We start from the raw sequence: 15816 nt of genomic DNA on the forward strand, positions 1-15816 counted from the left end.
ACAGCTTTGTTGCATTATGCATTGATTCAGATTAAATCAAGGCCTAAGCAAAGCTCTTGATAGTTTTGAAATGGTACAAGGTTCAATGAGGCTTTCAGCATGTTTTGTGTTGAAGACAGCCTTTTTATTTTCATTTTATTCTGCCTTCTCCAAACAAGGAGGCACTGTAGGCTCAAAAGATAAGAAAAGACACTGTTTCCAAAACGCTCAATCCAGGGAAAAATCATCCCATAACATTTAACTAAAATATATATTTCAGTTTGCTTTATATTCATTATAGTAGGTGAGTCCAATTGTGCAAATGGTAAAGTACAAAATTAAATTTGCTCAGAGGAGTAAAAGTGTTTGCAGGACTGGATTCTATATTTGTCCAGCATGATATGTGTAAACATTGCCAATATAAATACCATTAGTGGGAAGAACCAGTGTATACACTACAACACAGAATTCCCTGGTGGGGGAATAAATTATGTCCTCTCTGATCTGCAGCATTATTGCTGATTCCAGCTTGAAATATTTGTAGTATGCCCACTGAGAGTCCCCGTTTGTTGGTGAAATACTGTGTAGGCCTTTAGTATAGTGTTGCCATCAATTATTTTTCTATAAATAAATAAATAAAGAGCAAAGACAACAAATTATGGCCCTTTTGGGTAGCAGGCAGAAGGTGTGGAATGAGTCATTACTCAAAAAGGAAAATCAGTGGCTCTTACAAAATTTTGTTAAAAGTCTTGCTTGTGTTCTCCCTCCAGATAGTCTTGCCAGTCCTTTTATAACACATCCTGAGCAGGGTGTGGCTGCCCACTGGAAAACAAAAAGAATAATGACAATCCTACCATTGCCATTATTCAGTCTCTCCACCATTGTCCTTCCCTACAATCAAATTTTGGCTATATGGTATATGGCAATTCTGATGCATTGGGACAAACACATTACCTATACACTTATCCCCCAGCATTGGTGCCTTCAGACAGGGCCAGTTAGAACTTGGCTGACTTCATTGATTATAGAGACTATTTATTACATGGGCTGCAATAAATATATGATATTGTATCTTCATTGTGGCCATTCTACATGAGTCATGCTTCAGTGCTTGCTTTCTGTTAACAAAATAAGTTTTTAAAAAAAATAAGAGCATTCTTTCCAATGGCTTCTATACTAGTTATTACTATCAACATTATAGAAGCAAGCAAAGCACAGCTTTATTTCTTATAAGAAAAGTGGAAAGAGCACAATAACTCTAAATAAAAAGGTATTTTTTAATTCCTTAGATTAATCTAAATGGGTTCCCTTTCACGTAGTTTATATATATATATATATATATATATATATATATATATATATATATATTGTCCTAGGTAATATTTACTCTTCAGATTATGTATATATCTTTTTGAAAGTTGTTTCACAACAGCTTTTTCAAGGGCTGTGAACATTTTTTCTATTTTCTTTATTTTAAAAACTGTTTAATTTACATTTCTTTGAAATATATTGGTTAATGCAATGCTTATCTAAATACTTATTGTCCCTCTAACAGTTAACCTTTGGACTATGTTTCAAGCTGCTCAAAAACTGGGAGGATATGAAACAGTAAGTGTTTAAGTAACTTAAATGAAATAATTGTGCAATCTAACTTTCCCGTTAGAAAAAATGTAAAACCAAACAATCATTTACTGCATTTTAGAATAGCTGTACACATTGTGGGTTTATTGGGCCATTTTTGGAAATGGTCCCAATTAGTTCCAGGTTTGGCAAAATTGTAAACTTATCATAAAAAAACAAGTGGAAAACATATGTAACTCTTCCCTGTCAAGGAAATTAGTTGGGTCTGTAATTTTTTCCCATGTTGAGAAAGGGCTATTATTGTACAACAAGCCAAGATCGCATAAAAGAAATTTCACTTGGCAACATCCCTGACATCTGTTCATGTCTAATATGGGAAATGTATTAAAGGCTTTCAAAAGTAATCAATATTGGCCATTAAAGAATAGTATGTTGCAGTATATTCTCTTATTCCAAGTGTTAAAGATCCTTATTAGACAAGGGTCAGTACCACATAAACAGGAAGTTATCAAAGTAATTCAGAAAAGTCTCTGACACTTTTTATCAGCTAACCATATCTGACAAGAGAAGTTTATTTTTAGCTCACAGGAAAATTTGATGGCCGTGGATTTTACAGCATGTATTTTGAACCAATAAAATATTAGAGCCACAAAGATAGATTAAAATCTTGAAATGAGAAGAAAGAACTGCATTAGTATGGCACATGGAGATGACATCTGTAATAAAAACCAATTGACATAAGATGTCGTCATTGGAAATATTTTCTTTGCACACAATGATCAGATTAAGTTGCTCAGTTCCTGCTGCAGTTGGATGAAATAAATTATTTTTGCTTTGTTTACAAAGTACTCTGGGATGTAGCTGTGCTGCAGAGAAATGACAAGAACACAAAATCAAGAAACAAAATATCATTTGAATCACAATAATAGCTATTATTTCTTTCCACAGAGTAAAGCATATTGTCCTATAAATTAATAATGTGGCTTTATTACAGAGGGTGTGGCAGAGATTTGGTGTAATCGGAGATCTAGCATTCACAACAAAGATGTATTATTTGGCTTTTATGATTTGATTTGGCTCCTAAGATTTATATGCCTTAATATGCAACATATTTGTATTCCTATATGGAAGGACATGCATGTGTGTGTGCATAAATGCACAAGGACCTGCTAGAACAATACTTTCTGCAGTAATTATGAGCTAAGTGTGATTGCATTGAGTTGTAAAGTGCATAAACTTGATCCAGAGCAGAAGAGAAGGCAGTGAAAGAATTTGCATAGGAGAGTGACATGTTCAGAAAGCTCAGGGAGGCAGATACTTTTTACAGCAGTGTTTTGGGTATAATTGAAGGTAATGAGGATAAAGCAGGGAGAACAAAAAGGAGGAGTTTGCAGTAGAGAAGCAAGGGACAAGCCTGGGTTTAGTGCCAGCATGACAGAAAAAAGGATGGATTTAGAGATGTTAAAGAGGGCAAACTGGGAGGATTTGAGGAAATCCTAACTGAATAGAGAGGAAGGGAAGAGTTGACTGGGAGCTTAAGGTTGTAAGCCTGGGTGGGAGGTAAGATAGTGGGTTTACCAGCAGTAGTAGAAGACAGTAAAAGAAAACGGGATCTGAGGAGAAAGGTATAAAGAGTATTAGGGTTCAGTGCAAGTTAGTGTCAGGAAATCCATGACTCAAATCTCTTCTTGTTAGTGGAGAAACGTCTTCTGAGAATTGAGGCTTTTGTCACCTCCCAAAGAAATGTGCTAATTGGATTTATTCAATGATAAAGTAAATGATAGTGTCCATTGGCCAGACAAGAGGTATAATCATGGAAGTTAACAATTGATCTTCACTGGATCTACAAAATAAATATACCTTACCCCAGTTTGGTGTAAATTTGGGGGATCAGATTTTAATTTTGGAGTAAGTTCCATTGAAATCAACAGGCCTGATTTAATTCCTTTTAAGGTTCATGGGAGTTGCAATTCCATACAGCACAGTTGAATTTGGTCTAGAAGAGGTGAGGATTAAGGCTGTGCAAAGCTTCGGTCCCTGAGTCGATTAGACCGAGATTTGGCCCGATTTGGTGACCGAATCTCCGAATCCAAATCGAATCAGGAGACCCTTTAATATCTCTGAATTGAATCGGAACCCTCGAAATCAATTCGGAGATTTGGACATAGACACAGCTTTAAATGTTTTTTCTACATACCTCTAGGTAGCAGGCAGCTCATGAATGCTGCAATGCTGGGGCACATGAAGCATCCCACAAGAGTGCAGGGGGCTCCCCAGTGTGCTCGGCAACCAACCCGGGACTGAACCAGAAGCACTTCTGGTCCATTTCCAGGTCTGCCAGGGAGCGTGCTGAGAAGCCCCCCTGCACCCTTCGGCTCAGCAACTGGTGCCTCCCGGGTCTGGGGAGGCACCCAGGGTCCCCCCCATGGCCAGTTGCTGAGCCAGGGAGGTGTGGGGGAGCCCCCCTGCATGCTCCGTGGCAGACCCAGAAGTGGACCGGAAGTTCTTCTGGTCCACTTCTGGCTTTGCTGCCAAGCATGTGGAAGGCCCCCCTGCACTCCTGTGGGATGCTCCATCCATCCCAGCATTGCAGTGTTCACGAGCTGCATTGGTACCTTGAGGTATGTAGAAAAAAACATTTAAAACTGTGTCTATGTCCAAATTGGTGATTCATAGTTTCATAGTTGTTAGGGTTGGAAGGGACCTGAGCAGATCATCAAGTCCAACCCCCTGCCATGGGCAGGAATGAATGCTGTGATCAAATGACCCCGGCTAGGTGATTATCTAGCTGCCTTTTGAAGACCCCCAGGGTGGGAGCGAGCACCACTTCCCTTGGAAGCTGGTTCCAGATCCTAGCCGCCCTAACTGTGAAGTAGTCCCTCTTGATGTCTAGCCTGAACCTACTCTCAATCAACTTGTGGCTGTTAGGATCTTAGTGACCACAGTGGAAGCTTAATAACAAATCCAACAAAAGTTTGCCTAGTTTTTCAGAAATTGGAGCCATCTCTTGGAAACCAATGGACTCTGTTACACACAGACAAAGATTTAAATTGCTTTCTGAAATCAATCATAACAATAATAATAACAGAACACTTTCCATAGCACTCCTGCCTGAGAATCTTAGAGCAAAAAACAAACATTAATTAAAGCGTCATAATGCCTGTGAGTGAAAGGTAAAGCAGTGTCAGTGTCTAATTAGTTAAATGCCTCTCTGCAGCTCTGTTACCTCAGGCCGTGATCTTGTCAGTCTTCCTGAGGGTCATGATAGGGAAGTTCTTACATGAGAGACAACCCAAGAAAATTGAAGTGTTGAAGGAGTGGCATTTAGTGACAGAGTAAGTGGCATCTTTCCATTTGAGTCAGCACTAAACCAACACTTCAGCATATGTGCACAGGACATGGTGAGGCTGGAGAGACCTATATTCAAATTTGTAGAAAGTAAAGTGGCAGAATTTCTGAAGTATCCAAGTCTCATTTTCAGAAGTCACTTAAATATTTAGAAGTTTTTGCCTTATTGAAAGCTGTGGAAACTTAGGGTCCTAAAAGTGAGAGCTACAAAAAGACTTAAGTGACCCTTAACTCCTACTTTAGTTTCCTGAATCCAAAATTGCAATCTGGAACATCCCCCCCCCTCCCCCCCAGTCAGCTGCTACATTAAACTGGAGACACACAAAATTTGTAGGTATCTCAGTTGTCAATATTAAAATTTGTCAGGTACCTAAACACCCAGAAATGCCTCAGTATTGAAGGGAGTGCCTATAGATGTGCAGTGAGGCTGCTCATGCCAGTCGGCTGCTTCTGGATGCAGTGTCTACATGTGTGCCCAGGATGGCAGCACTTTGAGCCAGGGTGGAGCTGCCCTGGGCTGCCAGGGGACTCGGGGGTCAGCCCTGGGCTCTGGGTGGCAGCATTGAGCAACAGAGGGGCTGGCTGGGGCACAGGAGTGTTAAAGTGCAGGGCTAGGTGTCAGACAACCCCCGCACTTTGGCACCTTCATGCCCCATCCAGCCCCCATCACTGTCTTCACGTGCATTTTGGTGGAGCTAAGTATTCCACCTTGAGCTAGTACTGTCCCCGACAATACTATCTTACAACAGAGTTAATTAATTTTCTACCTAATTTTTCACCTAATACCAGTGTACGTGTAGATGGTGATGCTTTACTGTGGAGCTAATTAGTCAACTCCACAGTAAAGCACATGTGTAGATGCACCTACTATGCTCACATCACTTGAAGGGCTCAGTCAAGTAGGTATATTCAAAGCCTATCTAACAGATCAATCTCTATATGAAATATGGGAGTAGAGATAAACAGGCGTGTCTCCTTTTATGTAATAAGAGGATGTGGGAGACCTGGGCTATGTTCCCAGGCATGCCTGAGGGAACTGAAACTCACATATCCAATCTCCTAGGAGAGTATCGTAACCACCAAGCTGTAGGCTATTTTCTAGTTAAAGGCTCTTTGGTACATAGTGGAACAGTGTTAACAGGTGTTAATACACAGATACACACATCAGAATAGCATATAGTTTGGTAGTTAGGACATTCTTGTGGCAGTTTTGGCTTTAAATCCCACCAGGAAAAAGAGGGGTTTGAATCTAGTTCTCCCACAGCCTGAGTAAGAACTGCCAGCAAGGATATTAGATAAATGGGGAGCAGTGGCAACACTTTCTCTTCTGGCCATATTTTGAAGGAAAGTATTGATCCATGCTCAGTGTTCAAAACAAAAGGCATAGGCTGGCCCAGGGATGAGTATTCAAACTGAGGCAGGTTCCTCCTAATATTGCTAAAGGTTGCTCCTAATATTGCTAAAGAGCCTTAAGGTACCTGAAGCCAAGAGAGCAGTGCTATTCAAAACCCCTGACTTCAGCATGTCCTATTGACTTATCTCCATGCTGAGCACATTAGTTGTTTTGTGTCCTATTTTGTGAGTGAATGAGTTGCCAATGGGGATTATTATGCAAAAGGCCTTTTAAATTCTTTTAAAACAGAAGCATCAATTTGTCAATTAAAAGCTGTTCTAAAAATGTTCCTTTCCTTTTATGTAATGTCATTGATTTTTTGTTGCCAGCCTAAGGCATTGGTGTGATTGGTCACTGTCTAACATTGTTCTCATAATTACTTGATTAAATGTTTACTTCATATTCATGGATAGACCAGTCATTGACTTCATTTTAAATTATTTTTTCCAGGAGCGATGTTAGGGAGTTCTGAAAAGCTGGAGTTCCTGAAATGCCAGCAGCAGGAAAAATAATGTTTAGTACATTTCAGACAAAATGTATGGCTTGTGCTAGGTTGCTAGGAGTAGGTCTGCTGGAAAATGAGAGAAAGTCCAGGTTACAGGATTTCTTAAAATATTTTAACCTTTACCAGAGGCCTGGAGCACCACAGAAATTTTGGATGCTTAAAACTGTCTCATAATATGGGTTAATCCTGCAGGCCACTGCATAGCAAGGGGCTCAGTAGCCCCTTTCAGTCATTCCTTGCACTCTGCAACCTTCACAATGTGTTGTATGGAAGTTGGTAGGATAATGTCTTGACCTTCTTCTAAGCAGAACATTCATAATTTGCTGCCTTCTATAGCTCATGGCGATGGACTATATTTTTCCAAGTGCATATACACTTCTGCCTGGTACTGTAGCCTAAGTAAAGTGTTTGTATGTACATTATCCCTTTTTGTATGTGCAATCCAGTCTGCCTATATCAAGCTTTTATGCAGGAGTCTCAGGCATGCTCATAAGTGCACATGCATATGTGCATGCTATATTTTGGAAATTAATTTTTAAATTCAAATAGGTAAAGTGAAAGTGAATGCATAGATGCATGCTATGTGAGCTCAGAGTGGTAGAATGGAGGAAACATGTAGGGAGTTTGCAAAAGAGAAGAGCACTTTTAAATTAAATATAGCACTGGAGATGGAAGCGATTGATTGATTGATTGATTGATTGATTGATTGATTGATTGATTGATTGATTAATATGGTGCCCTCCCCAACAAAGGCTCAGGACAGGTACAATAAGGGAAGAAAATATCTTATAAAATAGGAAAATGAACAAGAGAACAAAACATAAAAGCAACTACAGTATCAAGATAAAATAGAACCCCCATAAACAATCATAGAATTACAGAATCATAGAGAAGCAGAGCTAGAAGGGACTCCATAGGTCATCTAGTGCAACCCCCAGAATCTTTCCTATTGAAATCACCCTAGACAAATCCATTCTCTAACCTCCTAGCAAAACTAATGTCAACCCTGAGACAACCCTGGCACAAGACATACCATAATCTGCCACAGGAATAGCAGGGGGACCATGGCAGGCAGCATCCTGCTGCTCTAAATCTTGTTAATATATGCTCAGGATATCCCAGGAAGAAGGCCATGTCCCCCCTCACTACAGAGGAAGGCAAAAACCCCTACAGTCCATACCAGTCTGATTTTTCCACATAGTAAAATTCCTTTTTGACCGCAAATATGGCAGTCAGTCTGACCCTGACTGGGGAGGCAAGACCCTCTAGTCAGGAACCTCCCAACAGAAGTGCTGGCACATCCTAGCCAAAATCCCCAGCCATGGCTGCAGCCAGTGCCATTGAGAAAGTCTTTAAAAAAACCCAGATACATGTCGCAGTAGGGAAAGGGGGAAGGGAATTCCCTCCCAGCCCCAAGCAGCAAAACCCAGAAGCATGGGAAATACCCATAGCAGAATATAGGCATAGCAATGTTCAGTCATGACCAATGGCTGTCCAGTCTCTTCTTGAACACCTTCAGTGATACAGTCCATAACTTCCCTAGGCAATTTATTCCACTGCCTCACTGTTTTAACAGTGAAAAAGTTTTTCCTGAACCCTCTCTAACTTTTCCACATCCTTTTTAAAATGTAAAGCCCAAAACTGCAAACACTAGATGAGGCCTAACCAACACTCTAGATGAGGGTTAACCAGTGCTGAATGGAGAGGCATCTTCACCTCCTGTGTCTTGTACTTAATTCTTCTATCGATTATGTAACCCAAAACCGCTTTCACTTTTTTTGTGCAACTGTATCACATTACAGGCTTATATTGAATCTCTGATCTACCAAGACTCCCAGAACCTTCTCCATAGCGCTGCCATCCAGGCAAACATCACCCATTTTGTATTCGTATTTTTTATTTAAGTTCCTGAGGGGTAGCACCTTGCATTTGTCTGTATTAAACTTTATCCTATTAGCTTTAGCCCAGCTTTCCAATTTGTTGATGGCCTTCTGAATTGCATTCCCACCCTCCAACATGTCCAAAATCCTTCCCAGTTTCACATTGCCTGTAAAATCATTCAAGATGCTTTCTATGCCAACATTCATATAATTAATAAGCATGTTGAACAGCACTAGGCTCAGGACAGAATCCTGTGGGACTCCACTCAAAACCTCCTGCTATTCTGTCATGGATCCATGGATCTCCTTTGCTTGGAGCTGTTGAGCCAGTTGTCTATCTACCTTATAGTAGTTTTGTCCAGCCCACATTTCTCCAATTTGTTTCTGAGAAGGTCATGTGGGACCTTGTCAAAGCCTTGCTGAAGTCCAGATGCACTATATCCACAGACTTCCAGATTTCCCTTCATCCATCCAAGTAGTTGCTCAGTTAAAGAAAAAAGATTAAGTTTGTTTGGCATGAATTGGTTGTAATAATTCCAAGCTGACTGCTTGTGATCAGCCTTTCCTTCTCCAGATGCTTGCAGATGGATTTCCTTAAGTTATGCTCCAATAACTTCCCAGGTATGGAGGTTCCCCAGGTACTGGTTTGTAGCTCCCCAGATCCTCCTGTTTGCCTTTTTTAAAGAGTTACACTACATTGGCCCTTTCCCAGTCTTCTGGTACCTCACCAGTCTCCCATGACTTCGTGAATATCATTGCCACGGGCTCCACAATCTCCTTTGTCAGTTCCTTCGGTACCTTAGGATGAAGTTCATCAGGCCTTTCTGACTTGAATTCATTTAGACCTATCAGAAGTTCTCTGACTGTCTCTTTTGTTAACTCATTCCTCAGCTTGTCCCTTTCCTTATCCAAATAATCCTTATTAGGTATGTGGCTGCAACTTAATTTTTTTTATGAAGACTGAGCCAAGTAGGTGTTGAGTAGCTCCTCCTTCTTTACATTGTCTGTTAAGAGTTCCCTCTGGCTATTTAGCAATGGACCCACAGCTTCCTTAGTCTTTTTTTTTCTGGCTAAAATACTTATAGAACCTCTTCTTGTTGTCTTTGACCTCCCTTGTCAGGTGCAGCTCGTTCTTTATCTCTGTCTTCCTGGTTTTGTCCCTGCAAGTTCTTGCTATTTCCTGGTTGGCTTCTTTGGTGACTTGCCCATTTTTCCATTACCTGTATGATTTTCTTTTGCATTTGGCACATCTTAGAAACTTACTGTAGAGCCACATTGTTCTCTTGCCATTCTTCTTGTGCTGAACCTAGCTTTGTTTGTTAAATTTCTGCACAGATAAGAAGGGCTTATAACTTCTAAAAGATGTCTAGGCTTGGGTTCTTAGCAAGCCTGAAGAGTGGGTGAAGTTCCAAATCTTAGGAGTGACTTCTAAGAATGACCTTCCATGCATTTTTCCAGCAGACTTGGTTCATTGATGCTACTTGCAGGAGGTTGCACTTGGCTGACTGTAGGGATCATGATGGGGAATAAGGAAGAAGGTGGCCCCTGGTACATCAGGCCCAGGCAGTTTAGGGCCTTATAGATGTGGATTACTGAATATGTGATTTTGTGGATTCCATAAAATCGGACATTGCCTGCAAAATCTGGGCAATGCCCAAGAAATCCACAGGAAAAAAAAAATTACAGAAAATAAAATTCTGGCTCCCCAGAGAGAACAGCAATCCTCAGGGTGCTGCGGCAGCCTACCTGGGTGGGGAAGGTAAGAGGAAAGGGTGGCTGTTCAAAGGGCTGCTGGCAAGATAGCTGCCTGCCACCCCCCCCACCTCTTGCTGCTGATTGGCTGTGAGGGCTGCCTGTCATGTGGCCACACCCCTCTCTACCAATCAGCAGCTCTCTCCAGCAATCAGCAGCAAGGGGTGGGGCTGCATGTCAGACAGTCCTCGCAGCCAATCAGTGGTGAGGAATGGGACCACTGGGGCCCCTCAGCCAGTCAGAGGCATGGGAGGGGAGGCATTGCACTCCACCTATGAAATTACTTCTGGGCCCCGTGTTCTGCCCACAGAATCAGTGGGTAGCAGCTGTAAATTAGGTAGGTCCCTACTTATAGGTCAATACTTGCACCATTGAAAATGAGTAGCAATTTTGGTACTCCAAGACTTCTGGCCTCAGGTGTAAGGTTTATCGAGAATGTGAATGGAAGCTAGAACAAAAAACAGAGAAGAGATTTTAACCAGTAGGTCAACATCAATCTCTGAAGCATTCAGAATTGGGGCATGTCAAATGGATGCACTTGTTAAGGCCCCTGAACCTTCCCCTTGTGGGGGCTCTCATTCAAAGCCAAAATGCCTTGAGCTCACTGTAGCTTAATCCCCATCAAAACTTAAGGCCATTTTGCTTCTAGATGAGAGCTTCCACAAGAACGTTTCATGCACTGTTAACTAATGCACATCATAGGTGCTGACTTTTCTTTTTGCCAGGGAGGGCCTAAGATGATGGACATGTAGAAAGTTTTGTACATCTCAGGTGACAACCCTCTTCCTGAGTTGGGGTCAGGGCCCTCAGGCCCCCACATATTTGGCACTTCTGCTGCACATCCAACCTTTGCTTACTACCCCTGAAATTCCCTGAAGTCCCTATATTGTCATGCCATTAATCAAGAGCCCATTTGAAATTTTCTCAGTGTTGAGATAGGGGTTGCTAATCACCAGGGATCCTGGTTTTCTCTGATTTAAAAAAAAATCTCCAATTTTGGAATATCAAAAAGTAAACCAAAATTCATATTTTCCATGATTAAAATGAAACACCACTTTATAGATATAGATGTATAAAGTTATGTTTAATTTTAATCATGGAAAAATGTGGATTTGGGGTTACTTTTTTGTATCCCAAAATTGGGGATTTTTTTTATCAGAGAAAACCAGGATCTCTGCTCATCACTATGCAGGGAATATTGTAGCTGGACAATTATCATGGAAAAAAACATTGCTAAGCAGGGTCCTTTCCCATGCTATGTAAGGACGTTCATCACTAGAGGGAGGCAGAAGTTAGACTTCAGGGAAGAAAGGAAGTTTTGATGTTTGATCTGAGCAATATGAATGTTAAATTTGAATATGACCTTATCCTGAATAATAGTAGTGGCTATTTTAAAGATTTCTACAATATAGTATCTTGTTCAGTGAGTTTAAGGATATTATTATGTCATTTATTCTTTTGACATTTTAAAGTTTGTTAGGTATAAAAATCTAAACTTTCAAGAGCCAGGGGAGCTTACCACTATATTATGTTCAAATAGCTATACAAACTTAAAGAGAATGTCAAGTTTAACTGTAATATAAGAGGGTACAACTCCACTGATATCAGTGGAACTCTGACCATTTATGGAAGACTAAACTTAATTTAGATATATATCATTTAGTTGACTTTTTATGTAAACCATATTATTTTTGTGTGGGTGCAGTGTTAGAATGGTATAGGCAACTCACTATGGCCCCAAAAGCATGATGTCATGCCTTTCTCAAGACTGAGGTCAAAGGCTACCCCCAGTCAATGGGTACCTGGTCATCTGGTCTAAGGAATCAGAGGCAGCTAGATGTAATAACAGCTACAGCACTACCTTGTATGCCACTGAATACAAAAACAGGCATGTCCGAAACAGTGTATTACAATGGGCCCATCTAGGCTTCAGCAGGCCATGCTATTTTTAATAATGTAGATGAAACAAAAAAATATTGTAAAAGATCTCAATTTTAAGGTTAAATTTCAAAAGTGTCTGTGAGACTCTGGAGCCTAAACTCCATTGGGCATGTCCACACATGCAAACATGTGTGCTTGCAACAGCTCAAATAGAAGTGGTGCAAATTTGAGCCAGGGCTTTTTGCCTCAGTGCTTGTGCTTGGACATGAACTTTGTTATGGAGCAAATTGTGCCACTTGAGGCAAAATAAACCTGCCTGGCTCCTCCCAGATCTGCAGCTAGGGGGAGCTAGAGCCCGGGGCCAGCACCTGTGCTATCCCCACCAGTATAAAAAGCTGCCCTGTCCTGGCCCCATCAGTACAAAAGCTCAGGGCTACCTGCTCTCAGAAGCTTCTGGCTGTGACCTGTGCACCTGCCAGACCCAGATGGGGACTGCAGAGCCAGTAGAGGCATCTGCCCTTCTGGGCCAGCTGCCAGTGGGCTGTGGCTGCAGAGTTGGCCTTTGTGCAGCACTACTGCCATGTGTGCCCCCTGGCCGGCCATCTGGGAAGCTATCATCCGGAAGATGTTCCCAGTGTGGTGGCCTGCTTTGAACTATCAAAACATGTCCTTCTGGCCCCATTTGTCCAGGAGGTCAGCCACAGCCAGCTGGGTCCAAGGTGCCAGCTCTGAGTAGGCAGGGTTCTGCCACCAGCCTCCCTAGCAGGAATTTTGGTGTTCCCTATTAGAAAACTGAAAAATCCCTGATAAAAAAAATCCCAAAGTCACTCTGTAAAATACCCCAAAATCCATGTTCGTCCACAATTAAAACAAAAGACCACTATAAAGAGAGAGAGAGAGAGCAATCAGTTGGGCAGTGTTTTATTGATATATCTACAGTGTTAAAGCAGTGTGGAACCCTACCAGTGTCTCTATCATAATAATAAAGTGAACTCGAAATACATGTTTCATGAATTCATTAATATGTGAATATATATTTTGCTGCCCTCCCACAGGGGCTACAGCCCCCCAATAGGGGCCAAATGGCCCCCGCAGAGGCTACCACCCCCCTTCAAGACCCACATGCCCCATCTAAGGAAGGGATTGGGGGCCTCAGAGGGAGAGGTGGGAATGGGGCCAAGCAGGGCAGGGATTGGGGGCCTCGGGGGAGCAGGCATGGGTGGGGCCGGGCAGGGCAGGGCTTGAGTGGGTTGGGGGACAGGTGGGGGATGGGTCCAGGCAGGGCAGGGATGGTGGGGGTTGGGGGGCAGGCAGGGAATGGGGCCAGGAAGAGAAGGGCTGGGGGAGCTGGGGGAGTGGGTGGAGCCAGCAGGGGTCCCCCCCATAGTCCCCTCCCCCCTTCTCCAGCCCCCCCCCCCCGATGCCTTGCTTACTGGCACTGGAGCCCTGATGCTGCAGCATGCTGCCTGGCAGGCCACATTCTTCAGCACTAGGGCAAGGGGCCAAATACAGCCCTGCCCCACTGTTTTAGACTCCATTTTTTTTAGACCCGTCGCCTAATTTTCTCCCCATGCTGTAAGTTTGCAGTTCAGGGAACATTTTTTCATTCCCACATGTGCCTCTTGCCCCATCTCAAAGAGGTTTGAGATGGGGCAAGAGGCATGTGTGCGCTCGTCTGGACGTGCCCACTGAGTTCATTCAATGAGACTTAATTTCTTAAACACATAAATTGCTTTTGAATATGGAACTTAGGTCCTTCAGTCATTCAAACACTGTTGAAACTGTAACCTTTTAATTGCTGATTCTTAGACCACATTCAAATGAGTGCAACACATCTACGGCACCACATACCACACATTTAGCTGTTCTCCATGCTGCAAGGTAGCAGTGTGGGGGATTTTCTGACTCTGGGAGATCCTGGGTTAAAAAAACCCCAGGCCAAGAAACAAAACAAGACAAAACAAAACAAACCAGTAGTGCACATGGAGGCAGCATGCGCCACCCAAAACTGGAGCCTGGCTGGCTGGAGCCTTGGTCTAGCTCAGAGACCAGGCTCCAAGCAGCAGGATCACCACTGCTGCAGCTCCACTACGGCCCAGGACCCCAGGTAAGGTTGCTGGGACCAGCCCAGTCCTGGCTCCAGCCTCTCCTACCCCACCCAGAGTAACCTGCCACATGCCAGAGGGCGCGTGGCACAGGCGTTCCCTGGGGACAGGTAGCAGCAGTACAAGGTGTGCCACTGCTTCTTGTCCCCAGGAAAACAAATATCCACACCTGTGTGGACATGGCCTTAATGTTTTAATTTCTGTCTCTAAATAGTTTAAGCACCCTTTACCAAGCCACTATACATTGGCCCCCAGTTCTGTGGTGCAGCTGAGATGAACTTAGCAGAAAACACAAGGCAGGAAGAGGGGGCACAGATTTTTATTTTTATTTTTTTATTTTTTTGCATCTTTGCATTCTTTGAATCCCTGATGCCCCTGGAGCTGTATGGGCTACTCTAATTTAAGCTAACTGCAACAGCCCCAAGGGGCCACTATAGTGCCCATATTAGCGGAGTGCAAGTCTCTCTCTCCATGCTTCTTTTCTCCTATACATCCACAACATTTCCCTAGGCTAGAGCGAAGTGGAAAAGGGCCAGCTATGCTGTCCAGGGATTTCTGTATGCCAGAACCCAGAGCTGACAGCTAACCTGAAGGTTATTTTGTGCTGTTGAAGTGGCACAAAGCATCTTTATCTGGCTTGCTCATCAAGTGGATCCTGTTCTTGTTGAAGCCAGTGGCAAAGCTTACACTAATATCAACTGTAGCAAGAGCAGGCCTTTCCAGGGCAACTCAGATTGTGAACACATTCATGCTCACGTGGGAAGACTAACCTGGTCAAGTCTGACTTGTGACTTCAGTACCATTGAGCTATGGTTTAGTAGTGATAACAGACAGCAATGGTCATAAACAAGGTGATATAAGAATCTGAATAGTATTGATTTAGGAATAAACTGTGTCCTGAGACGAATGTGTGTCTTCTGTTTAAATCATCCAGGCATCCAGAATATGTCACTTAATTGAATATGTCACTTAATTATTTGCTCCCTTGCCTGTTAGCTTTGGGTGAGGAAGAAAAGAAAATATTAAATTAATAAATGCAGTCAGTTTCTTGGGCACAAATGTCCCCTGTGTTTAAAAAAAAGGATGATTTTGAAGATGTCATTTAAATGTAGTTTTTCCAAGTATATGTTGGTATTGTTACAAGTTCAAATTACTGATAGATAAAATGCTATTTTAAATTTACCTGCAGCAAAAAGTAGATAATGGTGATTTCTAAGGGGAACTAGACTAATGATAAACTTCAGAAATCCCTCATAGAAATTATAGCATTACCAAATAACATATCTCCAACTACGCTTTTGCTTTAGGAGCACATTTTCTGCAAAGGAAGGGCTTTCCTTTTATGTAAAGGAAAAGGCACCCTTTGACCAGCAATATTTAACTACTCTACCC

General features: G+C 42.3%; 1 protein-coding gene across 4 annotated transcripts in view; it reads left to right on the plus strand.

The window, feature by feature from the left end:
- Positions 1-15816, plus strand: part of ARID5B (AT-rich interaction domain 5B) — a 176051-nt gene that overhangs the window by 125310 nt on the left and 34925 nt on the right. For all 4 annotated transcript variants that reach the window (XM_014610140.3, XM_059729867.1, XM_006273081.4 and 1 more), the window contains one exon: positions 1535-1587. In XM_014610140.3, the coding sequence (XP_014465626.1) occupies positions 1535-1587 (53 nt within the window). The remainder of the gene's footprint in view (positions 1-1534; positions 1588-15816) is intronic.

This window comes from Alligator mississippiensis, chromosome 6 (assembly GCF_030867095.1).
Source record: "Alligator mississippiensis isolate rAllMis1 chromosome 6, rAllMis1, whole genome shotgun sequence".
NCBI lineage: Eukaryota > Metazoa > Chordata > Crocodylia > Alligatoridae > Alligator > Alligator mississippiensis.